The sequence below is a fragment of the Moschus berezovskii genome, chromosome 22 (genome assembly GCF_049115385.1).
Source record: "Moschus berezovskii isolate FMDL1 chromosome 22, NW_MosBer_1.0, whole genome shotgun sequence".
NCBI lineage: Eukaryota > Metazoa > Chordata > Mammalia > Artiodactyla > Moschidae > Moschus > Moschus berezovskii.
Window position 1 is genome coordinate 61,370,577 of NC_142481.1, and position 18,833 is coordinate 61,389,409.

At 39.9% G+C, this 18,833-nt stretch overlaps 1 protein-coding gene across 2 annotated transcripts in view; it reads left to right on the forward strand.

Annotated features, from left to right (window-relative positions):
- LOC129547258 (protein CFDP2-like) overlaps nt 1–18,833 on the forward strand; it is a 39,315-nt gene that overhangs the window by 13,517 nt on the left and 6,965 nt on the right. For both annotated transcript variants that reach the window (XM_055413113.2, XM_055413112.2), the window contains exons 4-9: nt 23–147; nt 6,905–7,876; nt 8,393–8,512; nt 11,425–11,544; nt 13,322–13,441; nt 18,287–18,364. In XM_055413113.2, coding sequence (XP_055269088.1) covers nt 23–147; nt 6,905–7,876; nt 8,393–8,512; nt 11,425–11,544; nt 13,322–13,441; nt 18,287–18,332 — 1,503 coding nt within the window. In that variant the 3' untranslated portion in view covers nt 18,333–18,364. The remainder of the gene's footprint in view (nt 1–22; nt 148–6,904; nt 7,877–8,392; nt 8,513–11,424; nt 11,545–13,321; nt 13,442–18,286; nt 18,365–18,833) is intronic.

Consider the following 18,833-nt stretch of genomic DNA (forward strand, 5'->3'; position numbering starts at 1 on the left):
TTAATATACTTCTTTTTCATAGGCAGGAGAGGAGAATAAAGAGATGGGTTCGAGTAAAGTGGTCAAAGCAGAAGAACAAGAGAAACCTAAAGAACCAGAAGAAGTTGAAGTCACCAAGGTGTCTGATATTGCTGGTGAAAAAGTCAGGTAGGATGACATTTACAAACTTCAACCTGGTTCTTTTAAAAAGGAACATGGTTCTTTTAATAATATTTATTATTTGTTTATTGGCTGCACTGGGTCTTCATTGCTGCACCTGAGCTTTCTCTAGTTGAGGCAAGCAGGAGCTCCTTTCTGGTTGAGGAGCACGGGCTTCTCATTGGGGTGGCTTCTCTTGTTTGGGAGATAAGGCTTAGTTGCTCTGTGGGATGTGGGATCTTCCTAGACCAGGAGTCAAACCTTGCAAGGTGGATTCTTAACCACCTAAGTGGAACATCTTTCTAATTGGGGTTAGACATCTGTCCTTGTACCAACCCATCTAAATAGTTTGGAAGAATTGTTAGAACTCAAGGTTCTTTTCTGTTAGAACTCAACAGTGGCTCCATTAATCATCAGGGAATGTGAGAATGGTTCTTTAACATATGGTAATGTAGTTTGGGGGTAGTATGAAGTGCATGACTAAATAGATACAAGAAAATGTCAGAGTTCAGCATTATATATTTGGTTCCACCTACTTGTTGCCATGCATTATAACTTTGGCTATTTCTCCCTTTATTACTTTCCTTAAAATTGGTGTATGTGAAAAGTGAAAGTTGCTCAGTTGTGTCTGACTCTCTGCAACCCCATGGAATTCTCCAGGCCAAGATACTGGAGTGGGTAGCCTTTCCCTTCTCCAGGGGATCTTCCCAACCCAGGGATAGAACCCTGGTCTCCCACATTGCAGTGGATTCTTCATCAGCTGAGCCACAAGGAAAGCCCAAGAATACCAGAGTGGGTAGCCTGTCCCTTCTCCCGCAGATCTTCCCAACCCAGGAATAGAACCAGGGTCTTCTGCATTGCAGGCGGATTCTTTACCCACTGAGCTATCAAGGAAGTCCCCAAATTTTTCATGTATAATCCCCCCCAAACCTTTTGAGTCAGGTGACAGTTAAAAGTACTAAGAGACATAGACCAAGGATACCACATAAACCAGTTAGAATCAGATGGGTTTAAGATGTCAAACAAGTCAACTTCCACTGGACCTTGATGCTCAGGCACCAAGCTAAGTGACACACCCAGAGGCGCCTTGACAGTTCCAAGGCACTATCAGAAGACCAGAATGTGGGCGGTGGCCCAGCTCTTGCACATCTCCACCCCTTCCCCAGAATACTTGGAATAATCCTCCCACTCGTTAGCGGATGAAATTACCCAGCTCATGAAAGCTAACCATGCCACATTTCTAGAGAAGTTTGATTCTGTTACTATTATCTCAGTATTAGTTTTTCAAGCAATTCATAGGTTTGTTACTAATTTAGAAAAGCAGTATAGTTTTAATACTCTTGGCTGTTCTGGATGAGAGCCACATGCCTAGAATTTCCTCTTCCCCATTTATTTAAAATTATATGAAAACAGCAGTATCTGTAAGGTACAGCTAGATAACAGATGAAGTTTCTGCTGGCATAGTGATTTGACTTAAATCTGTCGTGAAATGATTAGTAATAACTGTATTTTCAGAAGTCATCTAACATGCTTTATCAGTAGTCAGTTCCAGTCATTTATTCCATCAAGTTATAATTAAATTTAAGTTGTATTTTAGTGGGAAAACGGAATTTCCTATGTGTAAATTTTTTTTATGGAAAATACAACTCAGAATATTCTATGAAACATGTTAAATTATAGGAACTGTTCTTCAGGCTTTAAACTTTCACTCCTACTCTTATAATTTATTTGCTTTTGAAAAATATGTTGACTCAGTTCCATGTGTGAAAATACTAAGATGATCACGAATACTAAACTGGGATTGCCCTTATTGTCCAGATGTTAGGAGTCCATGCTTTCACTGCTGAGGGCCCGGGTTCAGTTCTAGTTGTGGGAACTGAAATCCTGCAAGCTGGGTGTCTTGGCCAAAAAAAAAAAAACACCCAAAAAAACCCCTCCAAACCAAGCAGATAGATCAGCATGTTTTACTGTGTAATTGAGATATCTAAATTAGGGACCATATGGTTATTACTTTTCTTTTGGAAGAAATAAGTTTATTCTGTATTTCATCATTCTTATGGCACTTCTTCATAGCCATTGTACCTCTACATATATGATAACATCCACTTTTATGATCAGCTTTCAGTTTATCAAATATAGTCTTTAAATTTAACGCATTTACTTTACATAATTCATAGATTTTACTACCTTGATAAGAATAATGGGGTTTTTTGGTTTTTTTTGTAGTAAGATGTTTTCCAGTGAAGGAAGCAGCGTGTTGATGTATGTTCTAACACAAACTCCTTAATCTAAACTGTTTCCCTGTCCTGCAGCTGTGTCCTTGGAACTTATTCTTGCAAACACTTAAACTTCGAATCTCATCTGATGTTATGTGGTCCTACTTTTATTTAACTAACAGATAACTATCAGTTAATGTTTGTCAGCAAGAAAGGGATAAGAGACTCCTTTATATCATGCTACTGCTGCTAAGTCATTTCAGTCGTGTCCGACTCTGTGTGACCCCATAGACGGCAGCCCATCAGGCTCCCCCGTCCCTGGGATTCTCCAGGCAAGAACACTGGAGTGGGTTGCCATTTCCTTCTCCAGTGTGTGAAAGTGAAAAGGGAAAGTGAAGTCGCTCAGTCATGTCTGACTCGTAGCGACCCCATGGACTGCAGCCTACCAGGCTCCTCCATCCATGGGATTTTCTAGGCAAGAGTACTGGAGTGGCTTGCCATTGCCTTCTCCTTTATATCATACTCATGTTTAAATCACATATACTAAAATAATTTTCCTATCAGCAATAAACTGTCATTCTTCAAACTGCTTTGAAGAAATACTTGCTAACTTTGTCATAGTTTCTTTATCATAACCCAGATCCCAAATACTTTAAGCCATGGTGTCACTGGAAAGGAAACTCACTGGTTTTAGTGCTGCGTGATCAAAAACCAAGCCCACTGTATGAGGACTCATAGACTAAAACCAAGTTTGACTTCACTAGTCCTTCATTAATGAAATGAATCACTTTGGAGTCACTTCAGTTAGCATCATATGGTTTACTACTGCTGCTGCATTGAGAAAAAGATGTGGGTTTTTCTTTTTTTTTTTTCTCAGAAATGTATAGTTTGGTTGTTTTTGCCACTAGGACTAAAAATAATACCAGTTTTATGTTGTTAGTTTACTTACTGAACTGTCAATTTTAAAAGTTACACTTAAATATAAAGATAAAATGATTATTAAAAATAACAATTTATACAGAGAAATGCTTACATTTTATTAGATTTCTGTGTTTAAATTGATAAAACAACCCTAAATTTTCATGCACACTGTAATGTGGTCTCCCTGCACGTGAATGATACACTAATATCACATTAAAGCACCTTGCAGTTTTGATAGTACCTGAGTTTGGTCTATACTGTGTTTAATGCAATGAGTTCATTATTCATGTCCTGAATATTATGACATTGTCAAATTGTTATATAGGTTTTTAACTCTTTAACTCAAAATTTTTATACCTCTTGTCTTGGAACAACAGCACATAGTTTTCCATGCTTACGTTTTTGTTAGCTTTATGTACAGTTCTAGTCAAGTCTTTCCACAGTTATTCCAAAATGCTCTTCGGAGCAGTGTGTCTTGTCCAGTCCAACGTCTAAACCAAGATTGCCCTCTGCGTTTAGTGTTAAGAGCCCATCTGTGCTGCAGAATATGTGTTTCGGTGGTTGCATTGTTTCCTCATAGTTAGCTTCATGTTAATCACTTTAGGCCATCAGTACTACGCTGATGATGATTTGTCCTCAGCATATCATATCATTACCACCCGATGTTGGTGCTGATGAGTTAGACTGCTTAGGCGATACCTGTTGGGATTCTCCATTACAAAGACAGTCTTTTCCCTTATAATCATTTTTGGGACCCATTAATGCATGTTTTATTTCTTACTGGTGAGGAGGAATCCAGTATACGTTGGGTAGCACTCTGTCTTACTCAGCCATGCAGACACATAGGAAACACACAGACTTTTGACTTGCTGTGCCAGGAAGAGTGAGTGGATACATTTTCATTTAATTTGTCTGTTTTGAGAATGAAACTTGTGCCATCAGCCCTGCCCTTTGAGTCTAGGACTTCTGTGGTTTTTATTTCTACAAAGAGGAACGGGTTCTGTTGGGTTGATTAGGGTCAGTAGCCTGTGGTATGAGCTGGCAAAGGAAATCGGGGACCTGGGTGCTCCTGATACAAACATTAAATTGGTGTTAGCCCCACTCCTTTCCTCCACCTTCAAAGGTTCCTGGTATCTCAATTTCCTCAGCCTTTGTAGGATATGGCTTGTTCATTGGCCATTCCACATGGCTACAGCTTGAGAGAGCAGAGCACAGACCTAAGTCAACTTTTAACTTGTCTGTTTGCTTTCTGCCTTCAAAAAAATTTTAATTGACATCATTCTTCTGTTATACCTATTCTTACCCTTGTGTAGTTCTACCTCTGTAAATTTATTACCACTATTTGGTAAGGTTTTGGTAAAGAGTAGAGAATAAAGAATGTGTTCATTCCATCATTTCCAAATGAAAGATTCCACTTGTTCTTCATGAACTATCTTAGGTCTCCAGATTCTGCCCAGGGCAAGGAGATTTAAAGCAGCTTTCTAAGCCAGTATTCTTGTTCTCTGCATTAAGCCTCACAGTGGACGTAAGTTTATTTTGTTTTTTTTCTATAGCAGTATAAGGAATCACCCCAAAAATTAGCAGCTTAAGAGCATGTTCTATTACAATTTCTTGTAGTTCTGGCATAGCTGGACTTAGCTAAATGTTTCTTGTGCAGAGCCCGTTTTGCAGTTGTTCTTAATGGCTGGGTCTGGGAGTATCTTGAAAGTTTATTTACTTCCATGTCTGGTGCTTGGGCTAGGAAGACTCAAGACTTGGGATCTGGAGCAGACACCTTTGGTATCTCTCTCTCGGTATTCTTGTGTGTTCTCCAGCATCGTGGCCTCAACGCAGACACATTTTCTGTGGTAACGGGGGTTTTAGAGGTTCATTATTGAGAAGAGAACCACCTGAAAGCTCTGTTATTTTTCTTAGCAAGTCTTAGAAATCACATAGTGCCCTTCACACTGAACCCTGTGAATTGTGGTAGCCACAAAGTCCTATCAGTTTTGGGGGGTGACATATGCTCTTCCTTTCATAGGGATAGTGTCAGGTTCTGGAAGAGCATGGGAGTTGGGAAATTTATGGCAACTGTCTTTGGGAAATAGAATTTACTAAAGGATTCTCTGTAGCAGTGCTGCTTTATCTCTAGATGAGAAAAAGTAACCTAGCCCCTTAGAAATTAGTGTTTTCACTCATGGGTTGTAAATGTGTTAGCTGTTGCTACAGGAATGCTACAGACCATCCCAAAACAGTGATACCACCAAGCATTTTATTTGTTACACCTGTTTCTAGATATCAAGAGTTAGGCTAATTTAGGCTTGTCTCCTAACTGTTGGTTGGGTTGAGACATGCAGCATGTGTCTGTCAACCATCTGGGACCTGAAGCTCCCTGAGGCATATTCTTATGGCTGAAGAGAGGTATTCAAGGGCAGGTGGAACAGCGCAAATGCATTGAAAAGTTCTTTTCCTGTCATATCAGTTAATGTCATTGACTATTGAAGTAAGTCATATATCCAAACTCAGCATCAATGGGGTGGGGAAGTATCTTCTTGGGCAAGAAAGAAGAAGAGAATATTTGGAGAATGGTATTCTATAATCATAAAAATTCTCCCTTTTTTTTTTTTTTTTTTTAAATTCTTGTCTCTTTACTGAGACGTTCACTTAGAATAGTTTTGTTGTTCGGGAACCAAGTCATTTTCATGTTCGACTCATTGCAACCCAGTGTACTGTCACACGCCAGGCTCCTCTGTCCTCTACTGTTCTCCAGACTTTGCTGAAATTCATGTCTGTTGAGTCTGTGATGCTATCTAAACATCTCTTCTGCTGGACGCCCTCCCCCACCTTCTCCTTTTTTGTGTCTTTCATTTTCCCAACATCAGGGTCATTTCAAATGAGCCGGCTGTTCACATCAGGTGGCCAAAGAATTAGAGCTTCAGCATCAGTCCTTCCAATGAATATTCAGGACTGATTTCCTTTAGGATTGACTGGTTTGATCTCCTTGCAGTCCAAGGGACTCTTTAAGAGTCTTTTCCAGCACTGCAATTCGAAAGCATCAATTCTTTGACACTCAGCCTTCCTTACGGTCCAACTCTCATATCTGTACATGACTACTGGAAATACCATAGCTTGACTACATGGGCCTTTGTTGGCAAAGGGATGTTTCTGCTTTTTAATATGCTATCTAGGCTTATAGTTTTCCTTCCAGAAAGCAAGTATCTTTAAATTTCATGGCTGCAGTCACCATCCACATTGATTTTGAAACCAGGAAAATAAAATCTATCATAGCTTTCACTTTTTTTTCTTCTGTTTGCCATGAAGTGGTAGGACTGGATGCCATAATTTTAGTTGTTTTAACGTTGAGTTTCAAGTCAGCTATTTCATGTCCTCTTTCACCCTTATCAAGAGATTCTTTAGTTCCTGTTCACTTTCTGCCATTTGACTGATATATGCATATCTGAGGTTGATATTTCTCCTGGCAATCTTGATTGAAGCTTGTGATTTATCCAGTCCAGCATTTCGCATGATGTACTCTGCATATGAGTTGTATTAGCAGGATGACAATACACAGCCTTGTTGTACTCCTTTTACCAATTTTAACCTGTCAGTTGTTCCATGTGCAGTTCTGTTTCTTCTTGACCTTCATACAGGTTTCTCAGGAGACAGGGAAGGCCTGGTATGTCCCCGGAACATGAGCCCCCCAGATCAGAAGGTACCCAGCACGCCACTGGAGAAGAGCAGAGGTCAGTTACTAATACGTCCAGTAAGAATGAATCGACTAAGCGAAAGTGGAAACGACGTTCAAATGTGGTCGTGACTGGTGAAGAAAGTAGACTCCGCTGCTGTAAAGAAGAATACTGCATAGGAACCTGGAATGTTAGATCTATGAATCCAGGTAAATTGGATGTGGTGAAGCAGGAGATGGAAAGAATAAACATCGATATTTTAGGAATCAGTGAACTAAAATGGACGGGCATGGGAGAATTGAATTCAGATGACCATTATATCTATTACTGTGGGCAACAGTCTCTTAGAAGAAACGGAGTAGCTATCATAGTTAACAAAAGAGTCCGAAATGCAGTAATTGGGTGCAATCTGAAAAATGACAGGATGATTTCAGTTCGTTTCCAAGGCAAACCATTCAACCTCACAGTAATCCAAGTCTATGCCCCAACTCCCTATGCTCCAGAACCTGAAGTTTACCGCTTCTATGAAGACCTACAACACCTCTTGGAAATAACACCGAAAATAGATGTCCTTTTCATCATAGGAGATTGGAATGCAAAAGTAGGAAGTCAGGAGATACCCAGAATAACAGGAAAATTTGGCCTCGGGGTACAGAATGAAGCAGGGCGAAGGCTAATAGAGTTTTGTTACCAGAACAGGCTGGTCATAGCAAACACGCTCTTCCAACAACACAAGAGACGACTCTACACATGGACATCACCAGATGGTCGATACCGAGATCAAATTGATTATATTATATGTCGCCAAAGATGGAGAAGCTCTGTACAGTCAGCAAAAACAAGACCTGGAGCTGACTGTGGCTCAGATCATAAGCTCCTTATTGCAAAGTTCAGGCTTAAGTTGAAGATAATACCAAAAACGACTCGGCCATTCAGGTATGATCTAAATCCAATACCTTATAGATCTAAATCCAGTACAGTGGAGGTGACAAATAGATTCATGAGATTAGGAGAATAGACACAGAAATCAAGCCTGATAAAGAGTAGAATCAGAATTTGGGTGGTCTTGAACGTGAGGTTCAGCAGTTTGTATTTTATGCTCTGAGTAATACTGATCCATCACAAGAACTTGGGTAGGGGAGTAACAGTGTTTTTTTTGTTTCTTTGTTTGAAGTCATCTTTTGAGGTTAAAACAGTCATAGCCAGTGAAGATACTTGTTTTTTAATTATTTTTGTTGCCCTGGGATTTCAGTGCTGCTCATTGGCTTTGATCTTTGCAGAGAGTGAAAGTACTCTCTATAACTATTATAGTGCACTTTAAACATGAAGCTCAGCATATAGAATTTATTGAAAGCCCAGTGTTTTTTTCCTTGTTATTTATGCCCTTTTCATAGATTTTGTTTCTTTTTATTTTACTCTCTTATATACTTGATGTCTCCTTCTTTGATGCAGGGGGACTAATGAAGTGGGTGAGACCTCTCAAGAAGCGAAATCTGTATTCAAGCAAACTGAAAAGGACAAACCTCAGGCTAATGTCCCTTCAAATGTGTCATCAGTTCCTGGTGGGTCAGGGTGAGTACTACGTCTCAGGCTTAGGTGTATCTGACACATTGGAGAAGATGTTTTCAGTACAAGGATGCTATTTGCCTATAGTTTTCATGCTTCTCTTTCTTTTGAGAGAAGGATGCTTTCTGCTGCTGTTCTGCCTCTGCTAAAGTACTTGCCAAATTGAAGGGTGAAGAAATAAATTAGCCACGGTTTTTTTGGTTGATTCTGAAAAAATCCTGATTTACATTGTTAGAGAGTTGAACAGCTAGTAGCCCTAATTTTAAAAAATAATTTTTGTATGAAGGTGCTGTGATTCATGGGGTCGCAAAGAGTCGGATATGACTGAGCGACTGAACTGAACTGAATCAGCAGTTCATCAGAACTTCTAGTAAGTTTTGAGTGGAGTACTTGCTTCTACCCATAAGGATCTCATAGAAATAGAAAAAGGTCAAAACTGACTTACAGTTTTATTAGCATATTATCAAGGACTCAGTAGTTTTCTCCCTTCGTATTTTCCATAGTACATCATTTATCCTGAGAAGACAAGAATTCTTTCTTTGGAGGAAGGAATAATTTCTTTTTAACCTACATGCAAGAAGTAAAGCTGACAGGTAGGAGTAGTCAGGGCCCTCACTGAGAGAGGGGAACACAGACCACGCCCATCGCAGCACTGATCACCTCTGCCTTCTAAGGTGTTTGGGCTACATGTGACCCATTGTTAATTCACTGACATTTCAGCTGCTTCTTACAACTGCAGTGCGTACCAACCTTCCGTAGGAGATAGTTTTGGGGGATGTGAGGTCCTGGTACCATTAGTAGTCCACAAGCAGAAGGTTCCTGATGCCTTTAATTTCTGTTGTGTGGACTCTGTTAGGCTGCTTGTGGCTAAAATCAGCTTAACTTTTGTATTAGATTGTTTCACTAAATGCTGCAGTCAAAATGATCAAATCTTTGTACCATAGAAAATTATTTAAATTTTATTTTTCTGTTGACTTTCCTAAATCTGGTATAAATGTTTATCAATGAAGAATTACTTCCTCTGGAGAAGGAATTGGCAGCCCACTCCAGTATTCTTGCTGGGAAATCCCATGGACAGAGAAGCCTGTTGGGCTATAGTTCATGGGATTGAAATTGTCAGAGAGCACTGAGCACATGCATAGTGCATTATGAGGAGAGACCATAGGTGTGCCTTGGAGTTCTCCATTCAGAGCTGCATTAAAGGTGTCACAGTATGACTATAATGTTAGATTTCTCATTTAAAAAATAGATATGCAACAAGCAAGAAGGGTTTACTGTATAGCACAAGGAAGCATAGTCAATATCTTGTAATAAACTATAATGGAAAATAATTTCAAAAATAATATATGTATTCATGTACAACTGAGTCACCTTGCTATGCACCTGAAACATTGTAAGTCAACTATATGTCAGTAAAATATATGTTAATAAAAAAAAAATTACTACCAGTTCTGTGAACTAGATCTGTTTTTTCTTTTTCAGTGGACAGTGAGTATAGTCATTTCTAATAAAGTTTTCAAACTTAGTATTTTTGTATATATAACGTAGAGAAGGCTCTATAGACTTTTTATTTGATTCTCTGAGTAATACTGAGCCATCCCAAGAGTTGAGTAGGAGAGTAACAGTATGTTTGTTTGAACTCATCCTTGAGTGTTTTCCAGTGACGATTCTTTTTGTTTGTTTTTGGTTGCGCTGGGTCTTCATTGCTGCCCAAGGGCTTCCTGTAGTTGTGGAGACAGGAGGCTACTCTGTAGCTGTGTTCTGTGGCATTCTCACTGCCACGGGGAGCACAAGCTCTAGGTGCACAGGCTTCAGTAGTTATGGCTCTGCGCCCAGTAGTTGCAGTGCCTGGGCTTAGTTGCTCCAGCATGTAGAATCATCCTGGACCAGGATGTGCCCTGCATTGGCAAGCCGATTCCCATCTACTGTGCCACTGAGGAAGTCCCTGGCACTGAGGATTCTTGGTGTAAAACTCTGTTTTGTGCCAGTTGTGTGGGTGAACAAAGTGAGATAGTTCCTAATGAGAAAACTTAGTTGTCATCCCAAGAATCCTAGAAGGAACAAGAGAGAAGAGTGAGACTTCCATTCCTTGCAAATCTGGGATTTATAGGATTTGTCTCTCATTGATCTGAATGACCTGTTTGAACACTCCAGGTAACACAGTGACCGTAATCTTAGACCCTCCGACAGATCGGCATTTGAACAAAATTTCTCAGATATTTTTATTGACTTGGTAACTCAGGGAGGCATTAGGCATTTCCCTTCTTCATCTGAAATTTCTGGCATCATTCATATCTTTATTTGATCCTTTAGGACTCAGTTTCCTTGAGGGAATTTTTTTTTTTTTTTCCAGTTTGAAATTGGACAGGATTCTCAGTCATGTAGCTTTCTTCCACTCCCAAATCACTGCTTGTTTATCTTCCAGTTGTTTAAGGTATAGAACAGGAGCCTTCTTTAGAGAATTGCTTATACTGTTTTTATATTGTTTATATGAATTGTTTATACTGTTGCTTTTCTCCTTGAAATAATGCCAGTGTGTTTCTCCCAGTTACTCTACCTCTCTGTTCCCACTTTGACTTAAGCGTGAGCACTAATGTGCACGTGAGGTGCAGTGGGAGAGCCCTTCAGTCTTCACTGTGGTGATCTCGTGTGGGCTCTGATTCAGGGTGACAGTCATGTGACAGAAGTAATGGAGGGGATTTGAGAGACATCAGACTTCCATCTGCTGTTGTTTCATTTGTTAAATTAATAAGGGGTAATGTCTTTATCTAAAAGTGTTATAGGAAACTTTGATCATAACACTCAGCAGAAAGAATTTATAGAAAGCCCAGTGATTTTTTTTCTGTGTTATTTATGCCTTTTTCTCAGATTTTCTTTGTATTCCTCCTGTATACTTGGTGTCTCCTTCCTTGGTGCAGGGTGTCTAAGGAAGTGGGTGAAACATCTCAAGAAGGGAAATCTGTCTTCAAGCAAAATGAGAAAGAAGAACCTCAGTCCAATGTCCCTTCAGCGGTGCCATCGCTTCCTGCCGGGTCAGAGTGAGTAGTCGAGTCTCAGGCCCAGGTGTGCCTGCCATGTTGGAGAAGATGTTTTCATTATAAGGATGCCATTTTCCTGTAGCTCTCATGACTCCTTTCCTAAGAGAAGGAATTCTGCTGCTCTTCTGTCTTTGCTGAAATATTTGCCAAAATGGAAGATGCAGAGAAAAATTAGCCATTGGCTTCTTGTTTAATTCTGACAAAGTCCTGGTTTATATTGTTGGCCACAGAGCAGAACATGTATTAGACGGCCAGGGAATTTCCCATTTCAATTGTTGTGTTTGTACAGGGTTATAAAATAACTATATTTTTTGTGAGTGCTGAGACAAAAAATAGGCTCTTGGTTGAGACAGCATGTTTTCAGATTTCTCATCATTGTTTGAAAATAATTCCTTTTTTTTTTTAATATTTCATCTCAAAAAGGTTTTTATTTGTGAGTGATTGCCTACATGGAAAAATATTGGCATTTGTGTTGAACACAGTGGTTTTTTTTTTTGGCTGCATTAGGTCTTAGTTGCAGCATGCAGGATCTTTAGTTGGGTCATGTGAACTCAGTTGCAGCATGTGGGATCGAGTTCCCTGACCAGGGGTGGAACCTGGGCCCCGTGCATTGGAATGAGGAGTCTTAAGTCACTGGACCACCAGGGAAGTCCCTGAACATTGTAGTTTTTCACACACAGCTTCTGAGATACTTTGCCAACAAATGACTTGGCTAGAGATCTGTCCAAACTGCCCCTCTCCCAAGCTGTGTGTCTGCTTTTCCTTTTTCTTTTAATGAGCAGGAAGGAAGTACCTCAACCATAAAAAGTGATTTCTGGATTTTTTAAGATGGGATTTTTAGGGAAAAGCATTTCATGTAAAAATAAATTCATATACAAATCAGCAACAAATATTCCAAGATAAGGATGTCTACTTGTGCTAATACTCATTGGTTTTTTTTTTAAGTGAAACATTACTAGCTAAGGTAGGGAGATCATGTAAATAGTTATCGTTAAGCCCTTATGTTTTCCAAGTTTTTAAATTGTGGTTAGCTCTTGATTGTAAAAGCTGCTCTGGTTTTAATAAAGTTCTTATTACAACTTTAGTGCATACCCGCCTTCCCTAGGAGACCATTTCCTGGGATGTGAAGTCCTGGTGCCATTAGTTGTCCACATGCAGAAAGTTCTGTGTACCTGCATTTCTGTTTTATGGACTCTATTAAGCTGCTTGTGGCTGAAATCAGTTTAACCTTTGTATTAGGTTCTTTCACTAAATGCTTCATTCAAAATGATCAAATCTTTGTACCATAAGGAATTTTGTGTCATCGGTGGGTTGTTTTAGGTATAGAACAGAAGTCTTCTTTAGGCTATTCTAAATTGTTATCACGATTGCATTTCTCCTTGAAATAATGCCAGTGTGTTTCTCCGTTACTCCACCTCCCTGTTCCCACTTTGACTTAAGCGTGAGCACTAATGTGCACGTGAGGTGCAGTGGGAGAGCCCTTCAGTCTTCACTGGTGATCTCACGTGGGCTCTAATTCAGGGTGACAGTCATGTGACAGCAGTAAGGGAGGAGATTGGAGAGACATCAGACTTCTATCTGCTGTTGTTTCATTTGTTAAATTAATAAGCGGAAAATGTCTTTGTCTGGAAGTGTTCCAGGAGACTTTGATCATAATACTCAGCAGCAAGAATTTATAGAAAGCCCAGTTGTTTTTTCTTTGTTATTTTTTGCTTTTTCTTAGATTTTGTTTCTTTTTATTCCTCTTGTAAACTCGGTGTCTCCTTCCTTGGTGCAGGGCGTCTAAGGAAGTGGGTGAAACATCTCAAGAAGGGAAATCTGTCTTCAAGCAAAATGAGAAAGAAGAACCTCAGTCCAGTGTCCCTTCAGCAGTGCCATCGCTTCCTGCTGGGTCAGGGTGAGTAGTCTAGTCTCAGGCCCAGGTGTATTTGCCACATTGGAAAAGATGTTTTCGGGACAGTGTCTCTGGTATCCACCCCTGAGGATCTCATAGGGAGAAAAAAAGGTCAAAGGTGACTATAGTTAATTTTAATAACACATTGTCAAGAACTTAATAGTTTTTCTTCCCTTCTTATTTTCCATAGTACATGAGTTATCTAGAGATGAAAACTAGAATTCTTTATTTGGAGGAAGGAAAATTTTCATTCTTAAAACTGCATGTAAGAAGTAAAGGTGACAGTTAAGTAGGAGGAGTCAGGGCATTCACCTAGAGGGAGGTGAACATGGGCCACTCTCTCCCATCACAGCACTGATCACCTCTGACTCCTGATCAGAGCTCTCTCTTCTTGAGGTGTTTGGGGGACAATAAGTCATGTATAGTGGCTTCGCTAACCTTTCAGTTTGTTGCTTTATCCTTCCCCCGCAAATCTGAAGTTTTTTCTTATGTTTTTAATTAAAAAAGAAAGTTGATTTTCCTGTCAGGTTAACAGTTTTTAGAGGACAGACTTTTCTGATCTTTGCAGCCCTGGCTCAAAAAGACATTGTGTACACTGGTGTGCATTGACCCCTGCGACAGAGGTTTGAGTATAGGTCGTTAGTGTGAGAGGTGATTCCCAGGAACCGAGCCGGGAGAAGCGGTGTGGGAAGGTAGCAAGTGCAGGGTGTCTTTTCTAGCCACTGCTTCTGGTGGCTGCTACTCAGTCTTGTTGGTGGTCTTGGCAGGGGTGAGGAGGTTGGGGGAGTATTATCCTCCAGCTCCCTGCCATGCTCACTCAGCTGCTTCCATGGCACTCAGGCCATGAGCCGGAGGTGTTTGCAGTGATGCTGTTCTCAGGGTGTCATGGCGGTGAGTGCAGGGACGTGAGGAAGGGATATGTTCACATCTGCTCCGTACTTTTTATCTGCTTCTTCATCCAGACATTTGTCTCCCACCGGAGCAGCTAGGTGGTGGAAGTCATGTAGTAGTTACCCAGGAATCTAAGAAGGACGACGAGTTGACTCACTGGAAAAGACTCTGATGCTGGAAGGGATTGGGGGCGGGAGGAGACGGGGACGACAGAGAATGAGATGGTTGGATGGCATCACTGACTCGATGGACATGAGTTTGAGTGACCTCCGGGAGTTGGTGATGGACAGGGAGGCCTGGCGTGCTGTGATGCATGGGGTCGCAAAGAGTCGGACACGACTGAGCAACTCAACTGAACTGCACTGGAAATGGACTAAACATCAAGGAAGACAACTGTGAGAGGAACAAAGTAATGTGAGCAGAGTTCCCAAGACTGACAGTTAATGCTCTATGCCAGTACTTTTTAAGCTGTCGTTTGCAGTCATCATTCAAGAGAAATGAAATAGAATGAAACAACATATTTTTAGCCTTCTCATCATTATATTATTTGATTGGGATTCTCTTCAGATGAGTAGCTTTCAGACTTTTTTGACTGCCACTCACAGTTAGAAATACATGTTATTAGAATTTAGTCTGCACATTATTATAGGTATATATGATGACCTGTATTTTATGTCCATACTATGTAATTATTATATGTAGTATGTGTCATTTGAAAAACTTTTATGATTCATTGATTTCACAATCTGTTACAACGTGTGTGTGACAAATAGTGCTCTAGGCTACATAAGAAGTAGCCTTCTGCCAGCTTCTCTCTGGGTTAACAGGCTTGTAAGTGGTATTGTTCAACAGTGTGTCTTGCAGTTATTGAAAGTGTTAACTATGAAAGTTATCTTAAGTACTAGATAGCAATAAAGGCAATTTCTTCTGCCTTAGGTTTCTAGTATAGTTAGTTTTATGTAGAGTACATCATGCAAAATGCCGGGGTGTTTGACTCACAAGCTGGAATCAAGATTTCTGGTAGAAATATTAACAACTTCACATATGCATATGACACCACACTAATTGCAGGAAGTAAAGAGCGTTTTGATGAAGGTGAAAGAAGAGTGAAAAGCTGGCTTAAAGCTCTACATTCAAAAAATTTAAGATTATGGCAGCTGGTCCCATCCATTTGTGGAAAATAGATGGGGGAAAAAATGGAAACAGGACAGTTTATTTTCTTTGACTCCAAAATCACTGCAGGTGTGACGGCAGCCATGAAATTAAAAAATGCATGCTACTTAGAAGAAAAGATACAACAAACCTAGACATCATATTAAAAAGCAGAGACCTCACTTTCCTGACAAAGGTCCGCATAGTCAAAGCTATGATTTTCCAGTAGTCATGTACAGATGTGAGAGTTGGACCATAAAGAAGGCTGAATACCAAGGAATTGATGCTTTTGACCTGTGGTACTGGAGAAGACAGACTCTGGAGAGTCCCTTCGACAGGAAGGAGATTAATCTAGTCAATCCTAAAGAAAATCAACCTGAATATTCATGTAGGACTGAAGCTGAAGCTCTGGTACTTTGGCCACCTGATGTGAAGAGAGGACTGCTTGGAAAGACCCTGATGCTGGGAAAGATCAATGGCGGTTGGAGGAGGGGACCGTAGAGCATGAGATGGTTGCATGGCACCATCAACTCAGTGGATGTGAGTTTGAGCAAACTCTAGGAGATGATGAATGATGGGGAAGCCTGGTGTGCTGCAGTCCATGGGTTTGCAAAGAGCTGGATTCGTCTGAGCAACTGAAGAACAACCAGAGCAGGGAAAGTTCTTCATTCAATAGATTGATTGTGTCCTTTACATCTTAGAGAGTGACTCATGGCATAGCAACAGGCAATCACCAAAATCTTCAGCCTCAGATTAGTTTCATTTTGTTGTATCAAGAATTCAGTTTGTGTTTTGCTCTAAGAAAATGGTTTCATGTAGCATAATTTTTTACTTCTTGCTTCCTTGAGTGTTTCGTAAAATAATGTTTTGATGCTTAAAGATTCTACTTGGAATCAATGTGTTTTAGAAAATACTGTCAGCATACTTCTGAAGATAACCAGAGGAAGGAGAAGTGGCATCTTGGCAAGTTCAACCTTGTTTAAGTCACTGAGTCGCTCATGAAAATCTTACTGCATTCTGTATTTCATGCCTTACATTCTTAGAGCTAATAGCCTTTTTTCTTTAGAAACTTTATACTTTGTATTGTGATACAGGAAATTAATAAACAGTGTTATGAGGGGAACAGAGAATGGGTTCAGCCATACATATACATGTATCCGTTGTTGTCCAAATTCCCCTCCCATACAGGCTGCTCCAGCATTGAACATTGTTCCGTTTGCTGTAACAGATCCTTGTTGGCTATCCAATTTCAGAGCATCAGTGTATATGTCCATGCCAAAATCCTTAACTGTCCTTCCCCTCAAGCATCACACCCCCTCAAACCTCCTCAACATAAGCTTGTTTTTGAAGTCTGTGAATGTAAGTTTGTATTGTAAGTTTATATCATTTCCTTTCAGATTCCACATAAAGGATATGTCATATTTTTCTTCTCTGTCTCACTTCACTCAGAATGATACTCTCTAACTCAATCCACATCTCTACAAGTGACTCTGTCATTCATTTTTTATGTCGCAGTAGTATTCCATCATATAGATAACACCCCGTCTCGTTTATCCATTCCTCTGTTGAGGGACATACAGGTTGTTTACATGTCCTGACTATGTAAATAGTGCTGCAGTGAACAATTGGGGTGCACGTGTCTCTTTGAATTCTGGTTTCCTCTGGATCTATCTCCAGGAGTGAGATAGCTGGGTCACATGGTCGTTCTATATTTCGTTTTTTACGGAATCTCCATGGTGTCCTCCATAGTGCCTGTATCAATTTAACATCAAAGGTGAGAAATGAGGAAGTTGTTCAACAACCAGGAGTGATCAGATATCAAGGGTGGGCGATTCTGTGTAAACTGATTTAGCAGGATGCTTGTTAAAACTGAACTAAGCAGGCCCAACAGGGATGGTGGCCAAGCCTGAGACTTGGTTAAGAAGCCTGACTAAGGTTGGATTAAGAAGAGTCTGTGGTCCATACAGGACAGCTTCTGGGGCATCATGGAGACTGACAGAGGGAATCTAGGTGGGTCAGCCAGTGACGTATCTTTTAGTAGATTAATGAACTCACTCCTTGAAGGAATGAAGTGAAAATCAAGGAAAATCAGCTTCTGTGAAAACTACAGAGAAGCTTAACAGGAAATGTCTTCCTGAGTCAAAAAGTCTTCACAGTTTGTACATGAAAATGGGGAGACATTGCGCTATGATACATGTACTTTTGAGTTTCTCAATAAATCCGATCATTTGTTTTACCTGCACAGTTGTAGTTTTGCTTGGGAAACAACAGGCTCAAGAGAAATTCAGTTGATCTGAGACATGTAAGTGCACACATTTTATCAGTGCAGACATCAATATGTGGTGCAGGGTGCATACAAATGGCATGGAAAGTCTTCAGGGGGAGAATCTATAGGAAATATCTGATTTATTAAAAGAATTATTTAATGCAGTAAAATATTTTTTCATTTTCATGTTTTTAGTTACTTCATTGAGACATGCAAAAACATACTTTAAACATTCTGTTACCATTTTTTTAAGTGACTTTGGTTTACTCATGGGTCTTGCAGTGTAAATTAGAATTAGTGGTTATTAATTTCCTAGTCTTAATGTTGTTACCTAGTGGTGGGTCTTCAGCCTTCTTTTACTGTGTTTGGTATGACTCCCAGAATGTGCCTAAAGTTTAATTTTCAGATATGCCTTCCACTGGGTCCTTTACATTTTCCTTCAAGAGAATTTTTATCCTTAATGAGAAAGAATCAGTTTTTTCAAACCCAATTTAAGCTCTTGTAATTTTTCCTCTAATGCTTGTCTTTTTCATTTTAAGGCCTGAAAACTGTGACCTTCAAAAGAACCAGGATTGCAGCAATTAAGTATCTGACTTTATCCTTAACCACCTGAACTGGTTTGTATGCAATACAGTTGTTTTTATCTGTTTTCAAAATAGTTTCTGGTCGTTAAATCTGACATTTTTAAAGCAAAGTTCTCATTGTGAGTGTAAGACTAACTGCCCATGAGATCGTGTGCAGTGGTATTTGATTTAAAGCAATATGCACTCTGGCTTCTGATTAAAAATAGCTAGGAGGATCAGTGTACCAGGGATAGTCACAGAGAAAAATTACACAGTAAGGAAATGGCAACCCACTCCAGTATTCTTGCCTGGAGAATCCCGTGGACAGAGGAACCTCATAGGCTAGTCCATGGGGTCGTGAGAGTTGGACACGACTTAGCAACTAAACCACCACCTCCAATCACAGAGAAAAATTACAAAGTAAGTAGGTATTTCCTTTGAACTATTAGGCCATTAGACCACTCATCAAAATAATAGTGATAGATACACTCAGACTAGGTGGAAAATTATGAGTTGGATACAT